Raw genomic sequence first — 23,696 nt, forward strand, 5'->3', positions numbered from 1 at the left:
CAGGACTCCAGCTGTCAGCCTTGGGGCAGTGAGGCTCCGGCTGTCCCTTTTATCCCATTCCCCCCACCTCCCCGGTATGCACAGCCCTTCCGCACAAGCCCCAGCCACCATGAGCTGACAGCCAGAGCTCTTAGAAAAAAAAAAAAAAAAAAAAAAAAAAGCACACAGCTCACGCCTCCCTTGATACATTCCCATGCCTCCCTTGGGAGGCCCTCCCCATAGTTTGAGAACTGATGGCCTAATGTAACTTTAAAAGGAAAGCTTTCGAATTCCAATTAGAATTTTGCTCTTAACAGTATGTTCAGTTTCTAAGCAACATCAGTGGAAATACTTTTCACATGTAAACATTTAATTTATTAGAAAAAGAAAATATGTAAACATGCTTTATTTAATGAATGGAAAAATAAAAAGGCTTTCATTTGATAAGTGTATTTTTATTAAAGTATATTGGATGGGGATATGGGAAGAGAAAAGAGAATTCTTGCTCTTTGTTTTCAGGAGAGTTCTAATATTCAGAGGCGTTCTCTCATTCCTCAAAATTATCTATTTACTCAAAGAATGCCTTCATCCTAACACAGCTGCTAAGCAAAATAGGACAAGCTTCCTAAATCAGTAGGTGAAATCACTGACATCGTTGGGACTACTTGCTAAATCAGGGCATTAGTTAAAACAATATTTCTTCCTCTTGACTGGAGCTGCTCAACATTTTGTTAATTCAAACAGTTTTTTGACAAACAATGCCCTTTTCACAAAACTGAAATTTTCAGTGAGAAGATCTCAGTTTTGACAAAACAGACACCCTCACCCCCACTTCCCAGCAAGGTCCCTGACTGCCTGCCTTGAAGGCTCTTGTCAATTTTATTTTCTGTCAATGAAATTGACGAAAGTTTTCCTAGTGGGCTGTTCCTGACCTCCCCACAAGTTCTGAGAATGCAGAGCCAGCAAATTGGCAGAGTTGGAAGGAAGACGAAGAGTCTCAGAATTGCCTGTCTGTGCTTCTTTGCCCTGGAGCTTAGGTGGGGAGGCTGGGAGTCAGAGCAGCCAGGCTGCAGGCTCGTCAATGTCACTTGTGAATTTGACAAGACCTTCCCTGCAGGCAACTAGAAAGCCAAAAAAACTCTTTCGGTTTGCCTGCAACTGACATTTATCTTGAAGACCCTTCCTGCAAAATAGGTCATGCTTTTGACATTTTGTCCTGGTTCAGGATGAAATTATTTTCCAAAACATGTTTTTTGTTGGGTTTTTTTTTAGGGGGGGGGGGGGAGAGAAAGGGAGAGGGAAGTCAGGGATTTCCATTTTCCAGCCCTCTACTTTTTATGTTAAGATGATGGTCCAATATGTACAACATGACATACATTGGGGATAGATAGTTTATGCTGAGTAAGGTTAATGAAATATTACTGAGTAAAGAATATTAACTATGATGTGACATTGCACTCCATATGCTTTATGAAAATATGCTTATGAATGTAAATATGATGTAACAGGAATATGCTTTATGCAAAAGGTCTCTTTTAAGGTATCATTACAATGCTTATAATCTATTGAGTGTGTTCATCCTATTTGTTTGCATGTATTATTTATATGTCTGGAGTTAACAGAATAAGATATAAACTGGTATTACTGATGTAAACATATTAAGTGGAAACCATTAAGGGTGATTCAGAATCAATGAACTGTAAATAGCTCTGTTTACTTGCAAACCTTCCTGTGTATGTGTAGGCCAGCCCAGGAAGAATGGAGGCTGGGGTCTCACAGGACATGGGACCATGTCACACGATACTGGAATCCATCTTAATCCTTGTACTTTTCTATTGATGAGGTGGGGGTGGGGACAAGCATAGACAAAAGATTCCCACATTGTGCCCAAGTTATAAAAAGGGATGGAGCAGGACAAAAGTGGCTGCCAGGCATGAGAAAACCGCTACTTACCACCTGAGATGTCTGCTGGAACTAACAAGGACTGTACCAGGGGAAAGGATTGGGCCCAGACTAGGAAGGAGTCTAGTCTGTGAAAGCAACTTATTGGAACATCTTGAGGGTGAGATATAGGCTGTAATCAGTTTCTTAATGTATTAGGCTTAGACTTGCGTGTTTTTGCTTTATTTTGCCTGGTAACTTACTTTATTCTGTCTGTTATTACTTGAAACCACTTAAATCCTACTTTTTATACTTAATAAAATCACTTTTGTTTATTAATAAACCCAGAATGTGATTAATACCTGGGGGAGCAAACAGCTGTGCATATCTCTCTATCAGTGTTATAGAGGGCGGACAATTTATGAGTTTCCCCTGTATAAGATTTATACGGAGTAAAACAGATTTATTTGGGGTTTGGATCCCATTGGGAACTGGGTGATGGAGATAGGTAACCTGCTGAGCTGTTTTCAGTTACATCTGCAGCTTTGGGGGCATGGACCAGACCCCGGGTCTGTGTTGCAGCAGGCTAGCATGTCTGGCTCAACAAGGCAGGGTTCTGGAAGTCCTAAGCTGGCAGGGAAAACGGGCTCAGGGGTAGTTTCAGCAGATCAGGTGATAGTCCCAAGGGGATCTCTGTGATCAAACCCGTCACATACGCTTTTTGCCATACAACATACTATTTGAATTTCAATCATCAACAATGCCACCATGGATGCTCCAGTAGTCTGCTTCATTCAAGAGTGGAAATGTAAAAAAATCAACAGTCATGCCTTTGGGAAAAGTGGTAGCTTGTATGTGTTGTCAGCCTAAAGCCTTAGAATGAAGGTTCAACTCTGAACTTCAACCTATTTGCTAGACTTGAATGCACTGCATTAGGGCCCATAAATACATGCACATATTTCAGACAAAAGACATTTCCCCCATCCGTCCACTTCATGCACTCAAGATTGGAGGATCAAATTTGGCCCTTAGTTTTGAAGTGATAAAATTTCTTGGGTATTCCAGAATACAGACAATCATGCAATACTGTAATTATTGACCATTTAAATGAATAGCAAAATACTGTACACGTCTACATAATCAAGTGATAATTATGTTCTTTTATTTGTCTTCTAAATGAAAGAATCGTCAAGAGCCTGAAACAGGAAATTACATTTTTACTTATCTGGTTCCATCAAATTTGTTAAATTACACATTAATCATGCAGAAACATTAAATTATATCCAGTATGCATTGGGAAAACAACAGCGGTTATACTGGTTATTTTATATATGCAAGAGTGAATTCTTCAGTAAAGTCCTTGCCAGTTTACGGACCAGATTTTCATCCGGTGTAAATCAGTGCCTCTTCACTGACTTCAGCTACACCATTTTATAACTGCTGAGGTTCTTGTCCTGGATTCATATCTGGAACCAAATTATCCCAACTCAAAATAGCAGTGGTGCAGGCCCACTCACCTGGCTATTCTTCCCCATCCTCAACGGATAACTATTTGCCATCAAAATAACACTTCTCCCTTCCTCCACCTCAATCCAGTGTCCTGACTTCCCCTATATTCTACTCTAATTCATACCCTTTTATTCTTTGGTGAGGAGATTTCCCTCCCCCCCCCCCCCCCCCCAGTCTGAGCTGTTGCACCATCATGCAGCAATTCTTCGTGCTTCCCTTAATCAGTAAGCATTGCTCACCCAATGGAATTGCATGAGTCATAAAATCAGAGTTCAAGGGTGCCAGAGAAACGTGACTTAGGAGAGACAGGAAATGAACATAAGGGGTTAATATTTTGCTGTTCCCAAGAGAAGGCAAAAATCTTAGCTAATCTAGAAGAAAGAAAGACAATTTCCTGTGGATCTCATGGCCAGGGGATGTTGTAAAGGCCAAAACTATAACTGGATTCAAAAAAGATTTAGATAAATTCATGGAGGATAGGTCCATCAATAGCTCTTAGCCAAGATGGTCAGGGATGTAACCCCATGCTCTGAGTGTCCCTAGGTCTCTGGCAGCCAGAAACTGGGACTGGACAACTGGGGCTGGATCACTTGATAACTGCCCTGTTCTGATCACTCCCTCTGAAGCATCTGGCATTGGCCACTGTTGGAAGACAGGATACTGCGCTAGATGAACCATTTGTCTGACCCAATATGGCCATTCTGATGTTCTGTTAACTCAGTAGGGAAAGAAGGCAAAAGGATAATATTGGGAAAATGCTTTTTTCCCCCAAGATACCTTGATGGTGTGCTAAGCTTGAATTAATAAGGGATTTAGCAATAGGAGGGAGCTAAAACAGCACTGAGCATGTACTGTATTGCTTATTTAAGCCCATCTAAGGAATTCAGGTTTGATGCAGACAGTGAGGCTGAGCTTCAAATCATTGTGGATTTTTTTTTTAAAAGAAATATTGTATCCTGCCTTGGTTTTCTTGCTTTTTTTCTCTCTCTCAATAGAAAGCAATATCCTTCAAATCTACACATTACAAGGGATGGGTGCACAACCAAGCATGCAGTGTGGGTGAAATTCACCCCTTTGTGGAGAGCCAGCACAAGGTCAGTGGATCACATAAAGAGAACTAGGCAAAATTGTTTTCAGATTAATTGTCTGTTCAATGGAAAATGCAGTTTTGGTCAATCTGCAGATTTGACATGTATGGTATGAGCAACAAAGCAACCAGCAGTAGCACTGGTGTTGGTGGGAGCAAAGGCAGTTAAGGTTCTGCTGTCCCTTTCCTTCATTTAATTTTCTAGGAGGGCATTCACCTGGGATGTGGGAAACCCAGTTTTGAATCCCCACTCCGGAGCAGAGCTGAAATGGACTCTTCTGATTCACTGAAAATTCTGGAAATTTTCAGATTTGGTTCAATCCAAACCTAATTCTTTGTATTATTATTTTTGGAATTGCCACCTAACTGAAAAATCAGTTACTCACCCAGCTCTGCAAAAATCCCTGTTTTGATGGAGAGCATATGTGGGAATGAAGTGGTGACATAGTGCTGGCCTTCTGCACAGGAAAGAATTTCAATAGGAAAAGACAGGCTAGAAACTGTATTTATAAAAACTGCTGACACATTAAACGAAATCTCTAACTGCACAAGAACTCATGAAATACATTAGCCTGCTCTCAACATTCAAAGCTCTGAACTGAGAAGTGCATGCAACGTCTAATATCAGTACATGACACGCAGAGTACAAAAGATGCTGAGTTGTGTTAATAAATTACTACAAAGTTAAGATGTCTTGTTTGCTATAGATCTGAGTTTTCATCAAGAATTCACGTAGCTGAGCTCCATGTGTTACACTTGAAGCATCCCAATCATCTTATATAATGTTGAGTAATAAAATATATTAAGGCAGCCAAGATAGATACCTGCAAACACAAAAACTCTCTTCATAAAGTCCAGAGTTCACAAGTCTTTAAAAACAAACAAACAGTTTGTGGTGTTCAGGAAATGTCAATATGACTCTCCAAAGTCATATTTACAATCTTAAATCCACAGTGTTCTAGTTATTTTGAAAACCAGATGACTGGCAGACACTTGAGGGTAGTGAGAGGACTCTAATGAACGCCAAAATATAGGAAAGGAAAAGAATGTAGTTGAAATTCTTTTAGATTTATGCCATCTATATGTAATCTTTTCATTCATCGTTTAAGACTTAAGTCCAGGATATGACTGAACTTTGTGTTGCTTAGCTAGTACATAGTTCCCATTAAATACATTTAGTCAGATTTCAGGGTAAATTTTCAAACATTCTTAAGTGACTTAGGTCCAGATCCTCAAAAGTATTAGGCATCTAACTCCCACCAATTTCAATGGTAGTTAGGTCCTAAATACCTCTGAATATCTGGTCTTTAGGAGCCTAAGGGCTTGTCTACCACAGGGAGTTATTCCAATACAGCTATTCCTAATTAATTATTCCTGATTAACTCCATGTATGGAAGCTCTCATTCTGGAATAAGAAAGAAATTCCAAACATGGTGTTAAATCAGGAACAATTCACTTTAAATTCTCACTTACCCTATTCCAGATTAACTTTCAACCCTAAATCTTGCTGAAAGTCAATGGGACTGAGACTGCTAGAGTATGTCTACACTGCAATTAAACACCCACAGCTGGCCCATGTCAGCTGATTTGGGCTCAAGGGGCTTGGGCTAAAGGGCTGTTTAATTGTGGTGTAGATGTTTGGGCTCCAGCCCGAGCCCAAACCTGAAAGTCTACATTACAGTTGAACAGCCCCTTAGCTGATATGGGCCAGCCATTGGGTTTTAATTGCAGTGTAGACATAAATCTATGTGCTTAAGTCACTTATGAAAATGGCACTGAAGTGCTTTTGAAAATTTTACGCTTTGTGATCTGTGGTAATGAAATTTAAATATACAACATAAAAAAAGTATATGCTTTTTATCAGCTCTACAGTATCATGAAAACTACATTTTAACCGATTGTGTGCCTTATCCTACACCCTGTTACTCCAGTTGAAGAAAGCTAGTGTAACGGAGCAGAGAATCAAGTTGTCTGTCTAAGTTGGTCTATCCCTTATGTCCATATTCCTAAAAGATTAGTCAGATGTAGAGATGGACCCAAAGATTAGGGGGTTTCAGATCTGGAATTTTGGTTCAGGCCATCTCCCATCAGAATACTTTTGTCTCAATGAAGCTCAGTCTTACAAAACACTGAGCACTCTGGCCCCAATCCAGCAAAGTACTTTAGCATGTGTGTAACTGTAAACACATGGGATTACTTACATGCTAAAGTATGTGGGTCAGTTTGAGCACATGTGTAGTCCCTTGTGTTCACAGTTACACACATGCTAAAGTGCTTTGCTGGATTGGGGCCAGAGTGGTCAACATCTTCAGGTCTGAGATGATATGGGCATGTCTATACCATATCCTCCCAGCCTGAGTAGACAGATTTGCACTAGTGGGGCTCAAGCTAACACACTAAAAACAGTGGATGTTGTTGTTTGGGCTGCAGTTCGGGCTCTCAAGCCTATGGGGTCGGGCCAGCTTCAAAGCTTAGGCTGCAGCCCTAGCCACAACATCCATACTGCTGTTTTTGGCGAGCTAGCTCAAGCCTTGCTAGTACAAGTCTGTCTACCCAGGCTGGGAGGCTCACTTCCAGCTGCAGTGTAGACATACCCTATGATAGCAAGAGTATTAAAAGGATAAATATCCCCCAAAGATGGTTGTTTTTATATTACTCTTTGTCATGTGCACAACGGTCTCCAGCTATGTTGACAACAGTATCATGTCTCCTAAAGCTGTTTCAGAGTCCTGACTATGAGTCGAGCTGATTCCAGTGTCAGAGTCCGTATCATTTATGTCTACATTAATCACTTTATGAACAAAGTCTGGCACTGCGACACACTTGCTGGAAACCTCGCTGCCTTTTGCCTGCTCTTCATTAGCTGGACATCTGGATTCAATTTTGTCTTTGATATGCAGTGAATTAAATTCTTCCACAAGGAGTTCATATTCTTTTTCCTTCTTTTGCAGTAGCAAGTCCCTGTAGGTAAGCTCTTTCTGAATGCAGCTCAAGTGAGAGTGGATTCTCAAGCCATCTTTCGTACTTTTTTCCAACTCATGTTTGACACTTTCTAAATTTGAGGATTCTAGTTGGCCATTTAAGGCCTCTGCCATGCATTTACCATCTCCATTTGTTTCAGTGCATACACCTTTTACCTCTTTTTCAATTTCAGCACAGAGCTTTTCAATTAGTAGTTCGTGATGTTTCAGTCCTTCTTCCATCTGTAAAATTCCATCACTTTTGCTCAAGTATTCATGCATCTGATGTTGACCATGTGGCACATTTGTTTGTTGCTCAGCATCATTTGGAGTGGCCATTAAATAAGAATCCTGCACATAATTTTCTCCATCATTTTCTACCTGAACTAGGTGGAATTTGGCTTCACATTTTTCAATTTCCTTATCCAATTCCTTCATTCTGTTGACTTGCTGATGAATGGTATGATCTTGGGAAATGATCAGATGAATCAATGTCTCCATATTGTCTCGCTCTTGCAGAGTATGGTCCTGTTTAAGTTTGGCCAGTTTCCTGAAAGTCTTTCTAACAATCCTCTTTTGCTTATCCACTGGCAACAACTTCATGTAATTTGCTGGGCTGAGCTCCCATTGTCTTCCTATGTTTTGTACTATCTTTGCTTCAGCCGTCCTCCATAACGGAAATGAGAGGAAAGCATCTGACTTCACCAGAACAAAGTGCAAATTGGGCTGCTCCTCTCCCCAGGCCTTCCAAAGTCTCAGCATTTTTGTCAGCGGGGGAAGGACCCGCTCAGAGCCTCTCCATTTTTCTATGATACAATAATCACTAGGTTGTCCAAAAAGAAACCGTTTTTCTCCAAATGTAGCTTGATGTTCCTCTAGTAGAGCTTGGATCACATCAGCACAGGTTGTGCGCTTTGTCAGTCCACACACAATTTTCTCCTCCTGGCATACCCAAACCACTATCTCCCTTTCATCAGAAGCCATGTTCTTGTCTGGAGATCTAAAATAAGGAAACATCAATATGAGTTACGTCAGTGGCATGCAGTGTGTGAATCAAAATGACAATCCATTTATCCTTGATATAAACTGCCAAATGGTGGACAAACCTCCCATACTCTTAAAAAAAAATTTAAAATCCTAAAATGTAAATGGAGAGAACACCGGCCTACCTGCCTCTCTGTCACTGGACCAAAGGGAAAGAAATACCAACCTACTTGAATTTTAGCTCAACTACAAATCCAAACATCTTTTTCAGATTCTTATATATTAATTTTAAAACCCTGTCCCACCCTTTTCTCTGAATGCCTGGGTGCAATTCACTTAAAGAGCAGAAGTATAGATTAATATAAAGTCCTATTCTAATTGTATTATGCTCCCAGCTGGATCAAGGAATACTGGGAATCTCAGAAGAAAGTCTTTTATCACAAGATAACAGTATAATTTGTAGATAATACAGGTTCAGAAGCTTGGGATAAACATCCAGATTTTTTTGAATGAATCACTAAACCACCACGAATCATGTGAACCCTACAGGAGATAAAATAATAAGAAATATTGTGATGCTGAGACAAATCTGCAGTCCCTTTGCCCCATATCATCGTAGCGCTGCCAACTCTCATGAATTTTATTGAAAGTCTCGGTGATATACAGTGTTTTTCTTAAAGCCCTAGATCATGTATTCAAATGATTATGGGAGAATCTCAGCTTTCATGAAAAAAAATAAATTAAAAAAAAAAAATCTAGCTCTTGTGGTTGTGGAGAAAAGCATCAAAATGTGACCTGAGTGAATGTTAAAGGGTCCAAAACCAAAACGCAAATAAAAAGAACCCCAAGCTTATTGAAAATGAAAAAACCCAACTCTACCCCGCCCCCAAAAAACCCCACCAAAAACCCCACTCATCATTTTTACACCCATTTTGTGATTTGTGAGGGGGTGACTTATGATTTCCAAATGCTTGAGGTTGGTAATACTGTACATCACCAGCAGAGATGTGGCATCTCCGAAGGATTGCACCTATTGATGCAGAGCTGTCATAGAGGCATCTATAACTCCACTCCTCCCTGCTGCCAGTGCAGGCAATGTGGTGAAGAGGAATGGCCAGTACACCACTACACTGAGCAGATGTCCAGGATTAATTCCATTAAACTGCTTCAGTTTATATCTGACAGTGGCCCCAGAGTCAGAAAAGAACCCCCCATGTAGCCTAGCCACACCCAAGGATCTGGCCCATTGTTTAGCTCTAGGTACATCCTCTGAGCAAAATACATTATTTTGAATCTTCTCTTGTATTCTCTGTAGATTCAAATGAACGAGCTTTAATCCACTTCCATGTAGAAAGCTTGAAAAATGCAGGGATAATGGAAACGTGGTCGACATATAAAGTATTGGATTCTACAATAGTTAGCATTTCAGACTGAGTCACAGTATTTTTCAAGGCTCATGTGCCATAGCAGGATTAGAGCCTAATCTGGATTCATTAGTGCTTTCATACATGCTTATTAAAACATTTCTGCTAGTTTCATTTTTTAAATTATTACCCTGTTTGGGAGATTAAATGTAATCCAAAAACTTGAATTGTGATTGACTGAGCTCTGTATGGAGGCAAGATGCCTCAAGAGACTGGGGTTAGTAACGGACTACAAATGTAACATATAGTAAATATCTTATTTCTGTTATATAGTACAAGAGAACTCTGTTCAAATGCAGTGTTACTCTTCTACTGGAACATTCTTGTGTAAAATTCATACTTTGCTAAATAAGTCTGTGTGGTAAAATCACAGGTTCTTATTTCAACAGGTCCCATTTAAAAGATCAGTGATTTACTGTAATTAATTTAAGCAAATCAGAGTTTCCAACAGATTACTGAAGCATATAGTGGGCATTAAAAATCCCAGATAACAAAGATCAAGAAATCATTAAGGCATGGGTCTCTACTAAAAACCCAAAACACAACACAATGAGAAAACATTAGATCAGTTGACATTACTGTTGAATGTGTCACAGGCCACAAAGTCAATATCTGTCACCTTTTAGTAGGTTTACACAGCACAGGATATCATAAAAATGTTTTTACTTGTTGATAGATTAGTAGTTAAATGAAACTAACAGGAATAGACTATTGCAACAGAGTTCAGCTACAATGGTCAACAAACAATGTTTGCTTTAAGCTAGAGTATGCACAAAGAAAAATCCAGAATGGAATATCGAGTTACTGTAGGAGCTAGGTGTCAAGTAAAGATTACACAAATTAATATAATCGTTATCAAATGTACCTGATAGTTGCTCAAATAACTACACCAGCTGCTGATAAAGAAATAAGTGAAAGAGAAATCAAATGTAATTTATCAGTCTATGATTTTCAAAGTGGAAAAAAGCTGATAGGCAAACAAAAATGAAATAGGTGCACACACGTATAGGTGTAAGAAACAATATACTGGTATCTCGGCTGAGGTAATTGCTTTATAGGATCTGCCCCTCTGTTTCTTTATAACACCACATCGGGTATCAGTCATGCACAGTAGATCATCACCCTCTTCATTTAGTTGCACTTATAGAATCATAGAAATGTAGGGCTGGAAGGGACCTCAAGAGGTGATGTAGTTCATCCAACTGCTCTGAGGCAGGACAAAGTAAACCTAAACCGTGTCTTACAGATGTTTGTCTAATCTGTTCTTAAACACATCCAGTGATGGTGATTTACAATCTCCCTTGGAAGCCTATTCCAGAGCTTAACTATCCTTAGAGCTAGAAAGTTTTTCCTAATATCTAACCTACATCTTCTTCTTGTCCTACCTCCAGTGGACATGGAGAACATTTGATCACAGTCATCTTTGTAACATCCAATAACATACCTGGAGACTTACCAGGTTCCTCCTCAGTCTTCTTTTCTCAAGACAAAACATGCCCACTTCTTTCAACCTTTCCTTAGAGGTCAGGTTTTCTAAACATTTTATCCTTTTGCTTGTTCTCCTCTGGACTCTCTCCAGTTGTCCCCTCTCCCCCATTTTTTTTTTAAAAGTGTAGCACCCAAAACTGGACTTAATACCCTAGCTGAGGCCTCCCCAGTGCTGAGTAGAGACATGCAATGCTCCTGTGAATACATTCCAGCAGAATATTAGCCTTTTTGCAACTGTTAGTCTCTAAGGTGCCACAAGTACTCCTGTTCTTTTTGTAACTCCCAGTACTTCTGGGAGTACTTTCTGCAGTACTACTGCCTCACCTGTTATTCCCCAGTTTGTTATAATAGTTCTTGCTTCCTTCCCCATTCTCCTTAGACTTTTATATAAACTCTTTGGGACAGGTATTCTTTTCATTCTTAATTTTTTGTTACAGTAAAATGTCATCTTTGTGCTCTCCGGTACACTGGAAGTATGTGCCAGATTATATAAACTACGCAAAAGTTCTCATTCTTCTCCTCCTTCTTCTTCTCTCCTCCCCCCTCCCCCCAACTACTTTAAAGGCTACCTAGCAAGTCTTGGCAGGTATGAACCCATGAGGTTAGCAAAACTTCAAGTAACCTTAAAATGTCTGTAGGTACAATGTACCAGTAGACACTTAAAACTATACCCTGCCATCAGTTTTTACATAGAACTCTTACTGGCTTCACCAGAAGTTCAACAAGCAGACTGATGGAAAGATACTGCTGACATTAGAAAATCCCAATAGAACCCCAAGAGGCAATGTAGAAAATTGTGACTAGCTAGCTATTCTGACAGAGAAAATAAAACATTGACAATGTAAAATAAGGTCTTCTGGAGTTATAGTTTCGAATCTGTTTTTCAAGTATCCCATCCACCCACCTTTAACTGTAAGCTCTCTGGGGCTGTGACGGTCTTCTTGTTCTGCTTATACAGTGCCGAGCACAGTGGGGTCCTAGTCCATGACTGGGGCGCTTATATACTACTGCAGTACAAATACATAAATAAAATAGTAACAGTAATAATAGTACCACCTTTTAAATAAAAGTGGGGGGAGGGAGAGAGAAAGAAGAAAAATTCATAGGCTTGGATATAATCCTTGCATTAAAACTAGATTGCTCAATGATGGGTTTAGTTACAATGTGCATTAGTATCATTTGTTTTTAATTAGATTTCACTGTATTTTTTCTGCTTTCACGTTTTAATTGAAGAGAGTCACATCTCACATTATAGTACTATACAAATATTTTATTTATATATACATAGAAATCTCTTCTTTGTGGCTATTTTCATTTTCAGTAGAGTGTGCTGATACAATTTAGCACATCATATTGGCCTTTCAGGAAAAAAATAAATAAATCTTTAATTGTAATTAATCCAATTAATACCGAACAAGACTGCTATGAACCTGGCTTCTTGTCAGTCACAGCATAACATAATTCTTACAGAGGCTCAGTCATTTTCAATATCAAAAAAGTATTTAATATTAGAAATGGCCTCTCATTACATCATGCTTTGCTTCAGAAGTGGGCTTCTTCCCACTGAACATTTAGGGAGAGGTTCTGCTTTATATTTTTCCAGCCTCTTTGTGCCACTCAGGAAGCTCAAGGGGGCCAGAATCTGGCAATAGCTGGTCATCAGAAAATTCCCCTGATGGAGGGAAACTACCCACTGCAGACTGCCCTAGCACCAACATCAGCTACCATGCAATTGCCCGTGCAGAGGAGAAAATGTTCCAGTTTGGAATGAAAACAAATTTCAAAATCTCAATTATTTTTGTAGAATGGAAATTCCATTTGTTGGCCAGCAATAGAAAATACGTATGGAACTACAAGACCAGCAGGAAAAGTAGATTAACAAACATTTTAACATTGATTCTGCTTTAATTTGAGCTTCGGGAATTTGCAAAGAGCCAAGCTTATGGTGCCCTATGCTGAAGTCCTCATTCAGGTGAAATTCCCACTGAACTCAATGGGATTTTTGCCAGCATAAGAATTAAATTATACGACTATAAGGGATGGTCCTAGTATGGAAACCCAGGTCAAAATCTCCCATATGTTGGGGACCAATTGGATTTCTGGTTCTTTGGGGAAGTTCACATCTGAAGGTCACAGCTCTGAATCAGATCTCTGAATATGAATATTTCTAAAGCTCTGGAAGGGTCTGATCTGAATCTGAATTTTGCAGCTTAGTGCTATCTCAAAAAGAAAGAGAAAAAGTTTCCGGTTTTGGCTTAGTAACTTCTTTCACTGTACACTGCACAGGGGTGACGGAAGGTCCTTAAAAGTGGGGGAGATGGGCAGCTGAACTGTGGCCCCACCCCTTTGTGCCAGCCCTTCCCCCCTACCTGAGGCCCTGCCCTTTCACTACCCATTCCCCGCGAGGCCCCACCTTCATGCTGCCCCTTCTCCCCAAGTCTCCACCCCCATGCCGCCTCTTCCCTCAAAACCCCACCTCCTGCTCGCTCCTCTCCACTCCCTCCCTCCCTCATTGCTCACACTTACTGTTGGTAAAAAGTGGGAGGGCATAGCCCCCCTGTTCCGGTGCCCCCGACACTGCAGTGTATGGTTTACTATTATTGTTAGACTTGTTTTTCTACAACTTTACTATTGAATAATTCCTTTGTATGTGTTTTGTCCTAAGGTTGGTTTGCTTGAACTTCTGTATCTTCCTGGTTAAGTCTTATTTGAATCTCAAAGAGCAAACATCAGAAATTCCTGCAGTGACTGTCTAGATAGTAAACCTAACACAGAATGAATCTCTTAACGGTCCCTTTTGCTTTTTTCAAACCATCCTCAGTCAATCTGGCTATATATTCAAGTTTAAATCCAGCTCTTGGACATTTGCTCTAAAGCACTTTGAGCCAAATCTTGTGCCCAGGGTGCAGCCTGCCTGGATTATGTGCTGGGGGATGTCCTTGGGGCATAAGAGAGAAAAGTTCTGTCCCCCACATCCAGGCTGTGAAGCAATAACTGGAGTTACTCTGTTATTCCTCAGGCTGCAGGAGACCCTACTCACCCCACTGCCCAACTCCATAGGAAAAGGGTTGCTGAATCTATATAACCCCAGAACCACTGGCCTCACCCCTGCTCCTCTCCAGCCAACTTATGTGCACCAGGGCACATTTCACCTCTGTGGGGCACAAGGGGGGTAGACTCTGCACATGGGGGCCCAGAATCCTGACCCTTCTTCCCTCCTGCATCACACTGCAGTCAGGGCACTTAATGGCCACAGAAAGGGGGTGGGGCAGGATTTTACCATTATCATTTACGAACACCACTGCAGAAGGACTGTCAGGCTCATCCTGATCAGAGTAAGCCTTATAATGCAATAAGTCTCCGAAGAAGGAGGAAGAATACCCAGGTACTTTTCAAAAGTAGCTGTCAGAGCGCTTTACAAAGGAGGTCTGCCTCATTATCCTCATTTCACAGATGGCAAACTGATGCACAGAGAGACTAAGTGACTTGGCAAAGGTCACCGAGGAAGTCTGCAGAGCAGCAAACCCAAAACTAGTGCTCTAACCGCGGGAATCATCCTTCCTCTCCTGGACACGACAGACCTCAAGCCAGTTTGAAAGCAAATGAGAAACAGTAATAAATTTGTTCAAAATACATAACACAGACCTTCCCTGACCATTTGGTTCAATTGATATTGTTATATAAGTATAGTGCCACCCTTGCTTAAGTTTAAGATATGTTATTGAAAACAAAAGAAAGCATTAGGTACATGGCAAGCTCTGTAATATTTTTTTTTTATTAGGAGAAGGCTTTTTAAATTTAAATATTTCAGGATTATAATAATGAGTTAAAAGAGAGCCTATTTTAGCTAGCTCTATGTAACATACAATAATGATCTGAAATGATAGCAAACAGCTTTAATACAACAATGATACATTACAAGTCTTGTCTATTAATATTCTTCCCAAATATCTGGTCACCCTATCACCAATGTAGCTGTAAAATACATTCCCATGCTGAGGCCATTGTAAGTAAAATATATTGTTAATGAACAGATAAAACATTACATCACAAAATACATTAACACCACAAAAGTATGGCTGATCGATAAATGTTTTCTAGAGGGGGGAGAAATGCATATTGTAAACATGTCCATCACAGAATTGTACCTGACTGGGTGCCCAGCATTAATAAAGATAACAGTGGCAAACCATGGACTGATTCTTCTATCCTCCTTTTCTCACCTACCCCTGCACAGTATGGATAAGGGTGGCTGAATCAGGTCCCATATTTTCAGTGAAACAAAGAAAAGGAAACAGAAGTTGCTTACGAAAACAGACTATGAGAAAAGAAAAGAAAAGAAAAGAAAAGAAAAGAAAAGAAAAGAAAAACCCACAGTCAGATGGAACTGAATATGGGATCCTTGATAAGTGCAGGGCATGTTTGCTAGGTAGATGGGTGGCAGAGCTTACACTAGGGAAAATACAAACCACAGAAACTGTAAGGCTAAAAGGTATATGTATTTGGAGGCATCAGACTGATAAGAACAAACAGGTAATAGTTATTGTAAGAAGCAGTGGCAGATTTAGAGTTAGTGGGGCCCTTGTGCACAGCTTCATTTCTCCCCACCCTCGGGAACCAGCCAAGAAAAAGAACATTCTCTCATCTCCCCACCGCTCTCCCCCCAAGTTTTTCATTCTTTTTTTCTTCATCCTCCTCCTGTATTATAAGTAATAGGAAGAAAATGAAAATAAAGTGAGATACCTTGATTGGGGCAGAGGGTTGGGGTGCAAGAAAGGGTGCAGAGGTCAGGCTCTGGGAGGAAGTTTGGGTGCTCGGTGCAGGGTCTGGGCTGGGGGTTGGGGGGGTGGGAAGAGGTGAGGGGTGCAGGCTCTAGGAGGAAATATGCGTGCGGGCTCTGGGCTGGGGCAGAGGTTGGGGTGCGGTAGGGCTTGGGGGGGCAGCGCTTACCTTGGACTGCTTAGATCCCAAAGTGACCGGCACACCCCTCTGGCAGCGGCTTCTAGGCTGGAGGGGGATGGGAGGGGGAGTGTCTGCGCGCCGCTTCCGCAGCTCCCATTGGCCGCAGTTCCCAGCCAATGGGAGCTACCAAGTTGGCGGTTGGGGCGGGGACAACGCGCGGACACACACACACACACCCCAGGGCCGCAGGGACATGCTGGCTGCTTCCGGGAGTGGCACAGCATGGAGGGAGGGAGGCAGCATGGGCAGGGAGCCACTGCTGCCTGGCACATCTCTGCACGCCCCTTGGAAGGAGGGGGGCAGCGGGTCTCCATGCGCTGCCTGGGGTGGGGGCAGTGCGCAGAGCCACCTCCCCACTGCCAGGGGCATGCAGGGACGTGCCAGCAGCCAGCCGTTTCTAGGAGCAGTGTGGGGCCACCGGCCATGGAATGCAGGCAGCCTGCCTGCCTGAGCCCTGCTGTGCCACCAGCTGGGACTCATCTGACAATCTGCCCCTGAGATTTGTCCTGCATTTTGGGGGCCCCGTGCCACCGCACTGTTTGCTTCATGGTAAATCCGCCTCTGGTAAGAGGAACTCTCCACCCTATAAATACTTTTGGAAGACTCTCCTGAAGAGGTATAATGATGACACAGCAATTGCATGGTTGTCAGCGCTTCAATGGTGGCTATTACTTTACAAATCTCCATTGCTAATTCTTCACCTCTTTATCTGCCTTGACTGTGAAATGATTTACAGTATGCTTTCCACCACCCTCAGGCTACACACTCTCTATAACTTGTATCCACACCTTAAATCTGTCTGCCTGTCAGACAAAGCAACAAGGTGGGTGAGATTATATCTTTTATTGCACCAACTTCTGTTGGTGAGAGAAGCAAGTATTCAAACTGCACAGAGCTCTTCTTCAGACCTACACAGCAACAACTATCCTGACAGACAAGCATCATTCTCCATTATATATTTAAGGGCTTCTGGCTACCAGTCCAAAAATGTCTGGAAGGAAACTTCTGTGAGTAACCATGAGCAACTTTGCTGAGAAGGCACAATGCCAAGGCAGATAAGCTGCATCAGTGCTATACTATGGTGGGCTGGCAGAGTGGAGGTTTTGAGAACAAAGAGGGAGCCAAGATCATGGTTTGTAGAAGTGCTTTCCAAAAGGAGCAAAAGTAACATTAGCAACTTGATCCACTGGAAAAAAAAAAATCTTTGATGTGGATAATGTGACTGCTGTTGGAGAACCAGTATTGGCAGCAGCTGAGGCAGGAGCTCCCTAGTTGAAACCGACACCGATGCATCTAGTTACAGTAATTTGCTGCAGTATGATAGGTGTGGGAAGAGAGACATTTTCAAATTGTTCAGTGTTGGTGCACAACACACAACTTCGCAGACTGTCCCTTTCAGAATGGCAGCAGGTATGTTTGGTAGGCTGTTTCCACTCATCAGCAAATGAAACTGTGCTGCCCAATTTTTCTGCCACCAAAGTACCAATGCAGAAATTTACCCATGTAAAGGACCAGCACAAAACCTACGCAAAACTTAAGTCTTGTGCTGGTATGGCTTGTTTACAGGATGAGGCTGAAAATTATTTCTCCCCAGACCTCTTCCTTATAAACAGAGGAAGGAGAAGAGTTTAAAACTCATGTCCGATACGGGCCCCCCTCTGCAGATAACACAGAGCTGGGCTCTTCCCACCCCAGTGAACACTCCCTACTCCAAGCACATGACCCCAGCAACTGATTACCTATGCACTACATTAACAGAACATTATTTAGTTTGCAAAGTCAAGCACTGAAAAGTTAGGAAACTTTTCCTGACAGTTGCCTTCATAGTCCTAAATCTGCCCCAATGAATGTGTGTTATATGTCTTTAGTTACATGCTATTTTTCCATACGGACCCTATCACAAGGCAACTGGATTATGATTGTATTAGTAACTATCATACTGGTCCTTAGCTCTCGTCCCCTAACGCCCCTACTCTACTTGCGCTACATTGATGACATCTTCATCATCTGGACCCATGGAAAAGAAGCCCTTGAGGAATTCCACCATGATTTCAATAATTTCCATCCCACCATCAACCAAAGCCTGGATCAATCCACACAAGCGGTCCATTTCCTGGACACTACTGTGCTAATAAGCGATGGTCACATAAATACCACCCTATACCGGAAACCTACTGACCGCTACACTTACCTACATGCCTCCAGCTTCCATCCAGGACACACCACACGTTCCATTGTCTACAGCCAAGCTCTAAGATATAACCGCATTTGCTCCAATCCCTCAGACAGACAAGCACCTACAAGATCTCTATCAAGCATTCTTAAAACTAAAATACCCACCTGCTGAAGTGAAAAAACAGAGCCAGACGAGTACCCAGAAGTCACCTCCTACAAGACAGGCCCTACAAAGAAAATAACAGAACACCACTAGCTGTCACCTTCAGCCCCCAACTAAAACCTCTCCAGCGCATCATCAAAGATCTACAACCTATCCTGAAAGATGATCGCTCACTCTCACAGATCTTGGGAGACAGACCTGTCCTCGCTTACAGACAACCCCCCAACCTAAAGCAAATACTCACCAGCAACCATACATCACTGACCCAGGAACCTATCCTTCTAACAAAGCCCGATGCCAACTCTGTCCACATATCTATTCAAGTGACATCATCATAGGACCTAATCACATCAGCCATACCATCAGGGGCTCGTTCACCTGCACATCTACCAATGTGATATATGCCATCATGTGCCAGCAATGCCCCTCTGCCATGTACATTGGCCAAACCGGACAGTCTCTATGCAAAAGACTTAATGGACACAAATCTGACATCAGGAATCATAATACTCAAAAACCAGTGGGAGAACACTTTAACCTGTCTGGTCATTCAATGACAGACCTGCGGGTGGCTATTTTACAACAGAAAAACTTCAAAAACGAGAGACTGCTGAGCTGGAATTGATATGCAAACTAGATACAATCAACTTAGGATTGAATAAGGACTGGGAATGGCTGAGCCATTACAAACATTGAATCTATCTCCCCTTGTAAGTATTCTCACACTTCTTATCAAACTGTCTGTACTGGGCTATCTTGATTATCACTTCAAAAGTGTTTTTTTTTTCTCCTCTCTTACTTAATTGGCCTCTCAGAGTTGGTAAGACAACTCCCACCTGTTCATGCTCTCTGTATGTGTGTATATATATCTCCTCAATATATGTTCAATTCTATATGGATCCGAAGAAGTAGGCTGTAGCCCACGAAAGCTAATGCTCTAATAAATTTGTTAGTCTCTAAGGTGCCTGTTCATAAAGCTGGTGTTTCCTAACCTTCAAATTATTGATTTTGCATCTTTAATGTTCTTTTGACCCAGATCTGTTGTATGTAAGATAGCTAAATCATGCAGTACTTAAGAGCATTGGTGGAATAAGAACAGCAGAGCAAGTCTTCTATGAGTTTCACTTTGTCTATATATTTCATTATTTTAACAGTCAGTGAACCACCCAGTTTTGAAATTACACCATATAATCTCCTCTGTCTCTCTTGCTTTCATTAAAGTGCATTGAAAATGTGATCTCCAAAAGGAATTTTTGTCAAGACCTCATTTGCAATAAAATTCTTTTTTCCTTTTCAAATCCATTTCATTTCTCTTTGGAACTTTCTGAATGAAATGGGTTCCATTACTTACAACTAGTATTTGACGAGCCAGAAGGGGAAAAAAGAAACCCAAGATGGAGTTAATACCCACGCTGAGTATTAGATACACAAAAGAAATCTGAACCAATTTATATCAGATACTTTGAATAGGATGCACAAGTATATATACACAACTACCAAATGGAGCCATTGTAATGCTAGTATGTCTACTCCAGCTGTGTAATAATAGTGGGTCTGTAGCAACTTGTAGTTAACTGCTTTGTAGCTTCAGAGAGGCTGAGTATTGAAATGAAAAGCCATGGTAATAAAATAATTAGGTCACAAATTTTGAATCTTTGACATTAATTTTGAGTAGAAAAATCTTCCTATTTATCTTAGGGCTTGTCTACACCAGCACTTTACAGCACTGTAACTTTCTCACTATGGGGTGAGAGAAAAACACACCCCTGAGCGCTTCAAGTTTCAGCGCTGTAATGTGCCAGTATAGACAGTGCTCCAGTGCTGGGAGCTATTCCCCTCGTGGAGGTGCGTTTTTTAGAACTCTGGGAGAACCCTCACCCACCACTGTGCCGTTGCAGTGTAGACGTGCCCTTAGGTCATTATATGGCACCCACTAGCATAGTGTCTGAGTGCCTCACAATCATTAATGCTTTCTTCTCACAACACCCTTATGAGCTAAGGAAGTGCTATTATCTGGATTTTACAGATGGGGAACTGAGATGCAAGGAGGCTAAGTGAATTACCCCAGGTCATATGGGAAGTCTGTGGCATAGCAGGTATTTGAACTCATATCTCCCAAGTTCTAACTACCACCCTAATCCCTTCTATTTCCCCTATTCATCCTAGGAAAGAATGGCTAGTGAAAAAAAACAAAATACACATTTTGGTTAACTTTGATACTATATGAACAGTGCGTATCACTTCATTATAATGAGAAATTAAGTGTTTAGTAGTTAATTAAGGGAGACATATCACCGACAGTTGCAAGAATCACTACCAATCTGTCAGATCTGAAAGGCATTTGCTAGGTATGTATTTTGTAAATTACAGCTAATTCTTTATAACACCTTAAGCAGACTGAAAACTAATTATTGTGATATATTTAGTTCACAGTAAGTCGGGTCGAGTTAACATTTAAAACACATATTTGATGTCTCAACATTTTGGAATATACAAATGTCTTTGCACCAGAGCAGTTAAGGATCCTTTTAACCCAGGCAGTTAGGTGCCTATATAATTCAAGTGTCAAATGCATAAAGGGAGAATAAAAAGAAAGTTTACTTTAGCAAGACACTTTATCAGTTGAAGGAGTACAGCAGCGGCAGCTAAATGAGCACATTTCCCTCCTCTCTCTCTCTGTAATATTTGCAGGAATACACATATTTAGAATCCTTTTGTGAAATATGTTCTCATTCTAGCTGTCACTACCATAGCTCTGACCTATGACTTTAAAAGTTACAATTATCTATACCCAGCTTTATAGACAATAGACAATGAAGAGCATAAAATACACACACACACACGTGTGTGCATATTTTGGACTCTCCATTGTCATATATGCTATCACACACAAAAACAATGTTAAAAGAACATTAACTCCGCAAAGTCCAGCACTCAAAAGGTAGTAAGTGCCAGAATTAAGGCTGCCTTGAGGCAACCATAATTCGGCTCCTTAATGCATATGCATTATGATACAGACTTTAATTACATGATCACATGGTATTTATCCCGCACAGGAACCCTACCTCATTCAGGGCACTTGACAGACAGTGCTCACTTAATGAGCAACTGTGACGTTGCACTCCATATGTTTATGAAAATATGCTTATGAGTGTAAATATTATGTAACTGGAATATGCTTTGTGCAAAAGGTCTCTTGTAAGGTATCATTACAAAGCTTATAATCTACTGAGTGTGGTCATCCTATTCGTATGAATGTATCGTTTTTCTACCTGAAGCTAGAAATATGAAATATTACTCTGAAGTCCTATTGTAACTGTGCAAAGTGTGGAACATTAATGGTGGCTTGGAATCTTGATAGCTCCCATTAACTAGGACAGTTGGTTGTGAATGGCTCTGCTTACTCACAAACCTTCCTGGGTATGTGCAGGCCAGCTCTGAAAGAATGGAGAATGAGGTCTTACAGTGACATGTGATCATGTCACCTGGTACTGGAATTCATCTTAAACCTTGTGCTTTTCCATTTAGAAGGAGGGGTGGGGAACCAGAGACACAAAAGATTCCCACCTTGTGCCAAAGCTATAAAAGGGGGTGGAACAGAACAAAGGGGGCTGCCAGTCATGAGAAATCCCCTAGTTACCAGCTGTGCTGGAACAAGGACTGTACCAGGGGAAAGGATTGGATGCAGACTAAGAAGGAGTCTCGTCTGTGAAAGAAGCTTATTGGAACATCTCTGAGGGTGAGATTTACCTGTATTCAGTTTCTTAAATGTATTAGGCTTTGACTTCCGTGTTTTTGCTTTATTTTGATTGGTAACTTACTTTGTTCTGTCTGTTATTATTTGAAACCACTTAAATCCTACTTTTTATACTTAATAAAATCAGTTTTGTTTATTAATTAATGCAGAGTAAGTGATTAGTACCTTGGGGCGCAAACAGCTGTGCATCTCTCTCTATCGGTGTTATAGAGGGCGAACAATTTATGAGTTTACCCTGTATAAGCGTTATACAGAGTAAAACGGATTTATTTGGGGTTTGGATCCCATTGGGAGCTGGTTGTCTGGGTGCTGGAGATAGGTGACCTGCTGAGCAGTTTTTGGTTAAAGTCTGCAGCTTTGGGGGCATGGACCAGTCCTGGGTCTGTGTTGCAGAAGACTAGCGTGTCTGAGTCAACAAGGCAGGGTTCTGGAGTCCCAAGCTGGCAATGGAAAACAGGCTCAGAGGTAATTCCAGCACATCAGGTGACAGTCCCAAAGGGCTCTCTATGACCAAACCCATCACAGCAAACTATTCAATAATTATTGATCTATGTATGGCCTTACACCTTATATACCAGACGTTATTAAAACCCTGCTCTGAAGACAGAATCATTAATTTACTCATGGGCTTTTCTGTGGCGCTCATAGAATCTGAGTGCTTCACACACATTAATGAATTTAACTTTACCACACCCGTGTCAGGTGAAGGAGTGGTATTATATCCCTTTTACATATCGGGAACTGAGGCACAGACAGGTTAAGGTAAAAAGCATCCACTAATTTCTGGAGCCAAAGTTGAGACATCTAGGACTTGATTTTTCAGAGTACTTAGCATTATATAGCATTTAAATGTGTTTGAAGCAACCATTGATGTCAATTGTAGCTGTGAGTGCTAAGTATTTCTGCAAATCAGACCCCAGGGTTACAAGTCAGGCACACAGAAAATGAGAAACACCCTATTAGCGATGCCTCTGAAAATTCCGGTTTAAGTGACTTGCCCAGCATCATATAGGTGATAGAGGCAGAGATAGAATCCAATCCCCGATGGCACCATCACATCCAACTGTCTTAACCATAAGACCGTCCTCTCTCTTCCTGCAATCTTCTGCCTCATCTAACTTCTGCAATAAATGAGGCAAGAGTCCTACAGACAACAACCTCCTTTGCTATACAATACTGAGGGAGAATGCAGAAGGCCTCCAGAGATCCAGTCTCTGCACTGAATGAAGCAGGGGTCCTGGGGAAAAAGTATAATGTGATCATATAATTAAAGCCTAAATTATACTGCATATGCACTGGGGGGAATTAATTAAGTTTGTACAGTTTG

The 23,696-nt window shown here is 41.2% G+C and overlaps 1 protein-coding gene across 2 annotated transcripts in view; it reads right to left on the reverse strand.

Annotated features, from left to right (window-relative positions):
• Positions 1-6,995: 6,995 nt before the first annotated feature.
• RASSF9 (Ras association domain family member 9) overlaps positions 6,996-23,696 on the reverse strand; it is a 40,212-nt gene continuing 23,511 nt past the window's right edge. For both annotated transcript variants that reach the window (XM_024205351.3, XM_024205352.3), the window contains exon 2: positions 6,996-8,416. In XM_024205351.3, the coding sequence (XP_024061119.2) occupies positions 7,141-8,416 (1,276 nt within the window). In that variant the 3' untranslated portion in view covers positions 6,996-7,140. The remainder of the gene's footprint in view (positions 8,417-23,696) is intronic.

The sequence above is a fragment of the Terrapene carolina genome, unplaced genomic scaffold (genome assembly GCF_002925995.2).
Source record: "Terrapene carolina triunguis isolate 2854851 unplaced genomic scaffold, T_m_triunguis-2.0 Scaffold68, whole genome shotgun sequence".
Lineage (NCBI taxonomy): Eukaryota > Metazoa > Chordata > Testudines > Emydidae > Terrapene > Terrapene triunguis.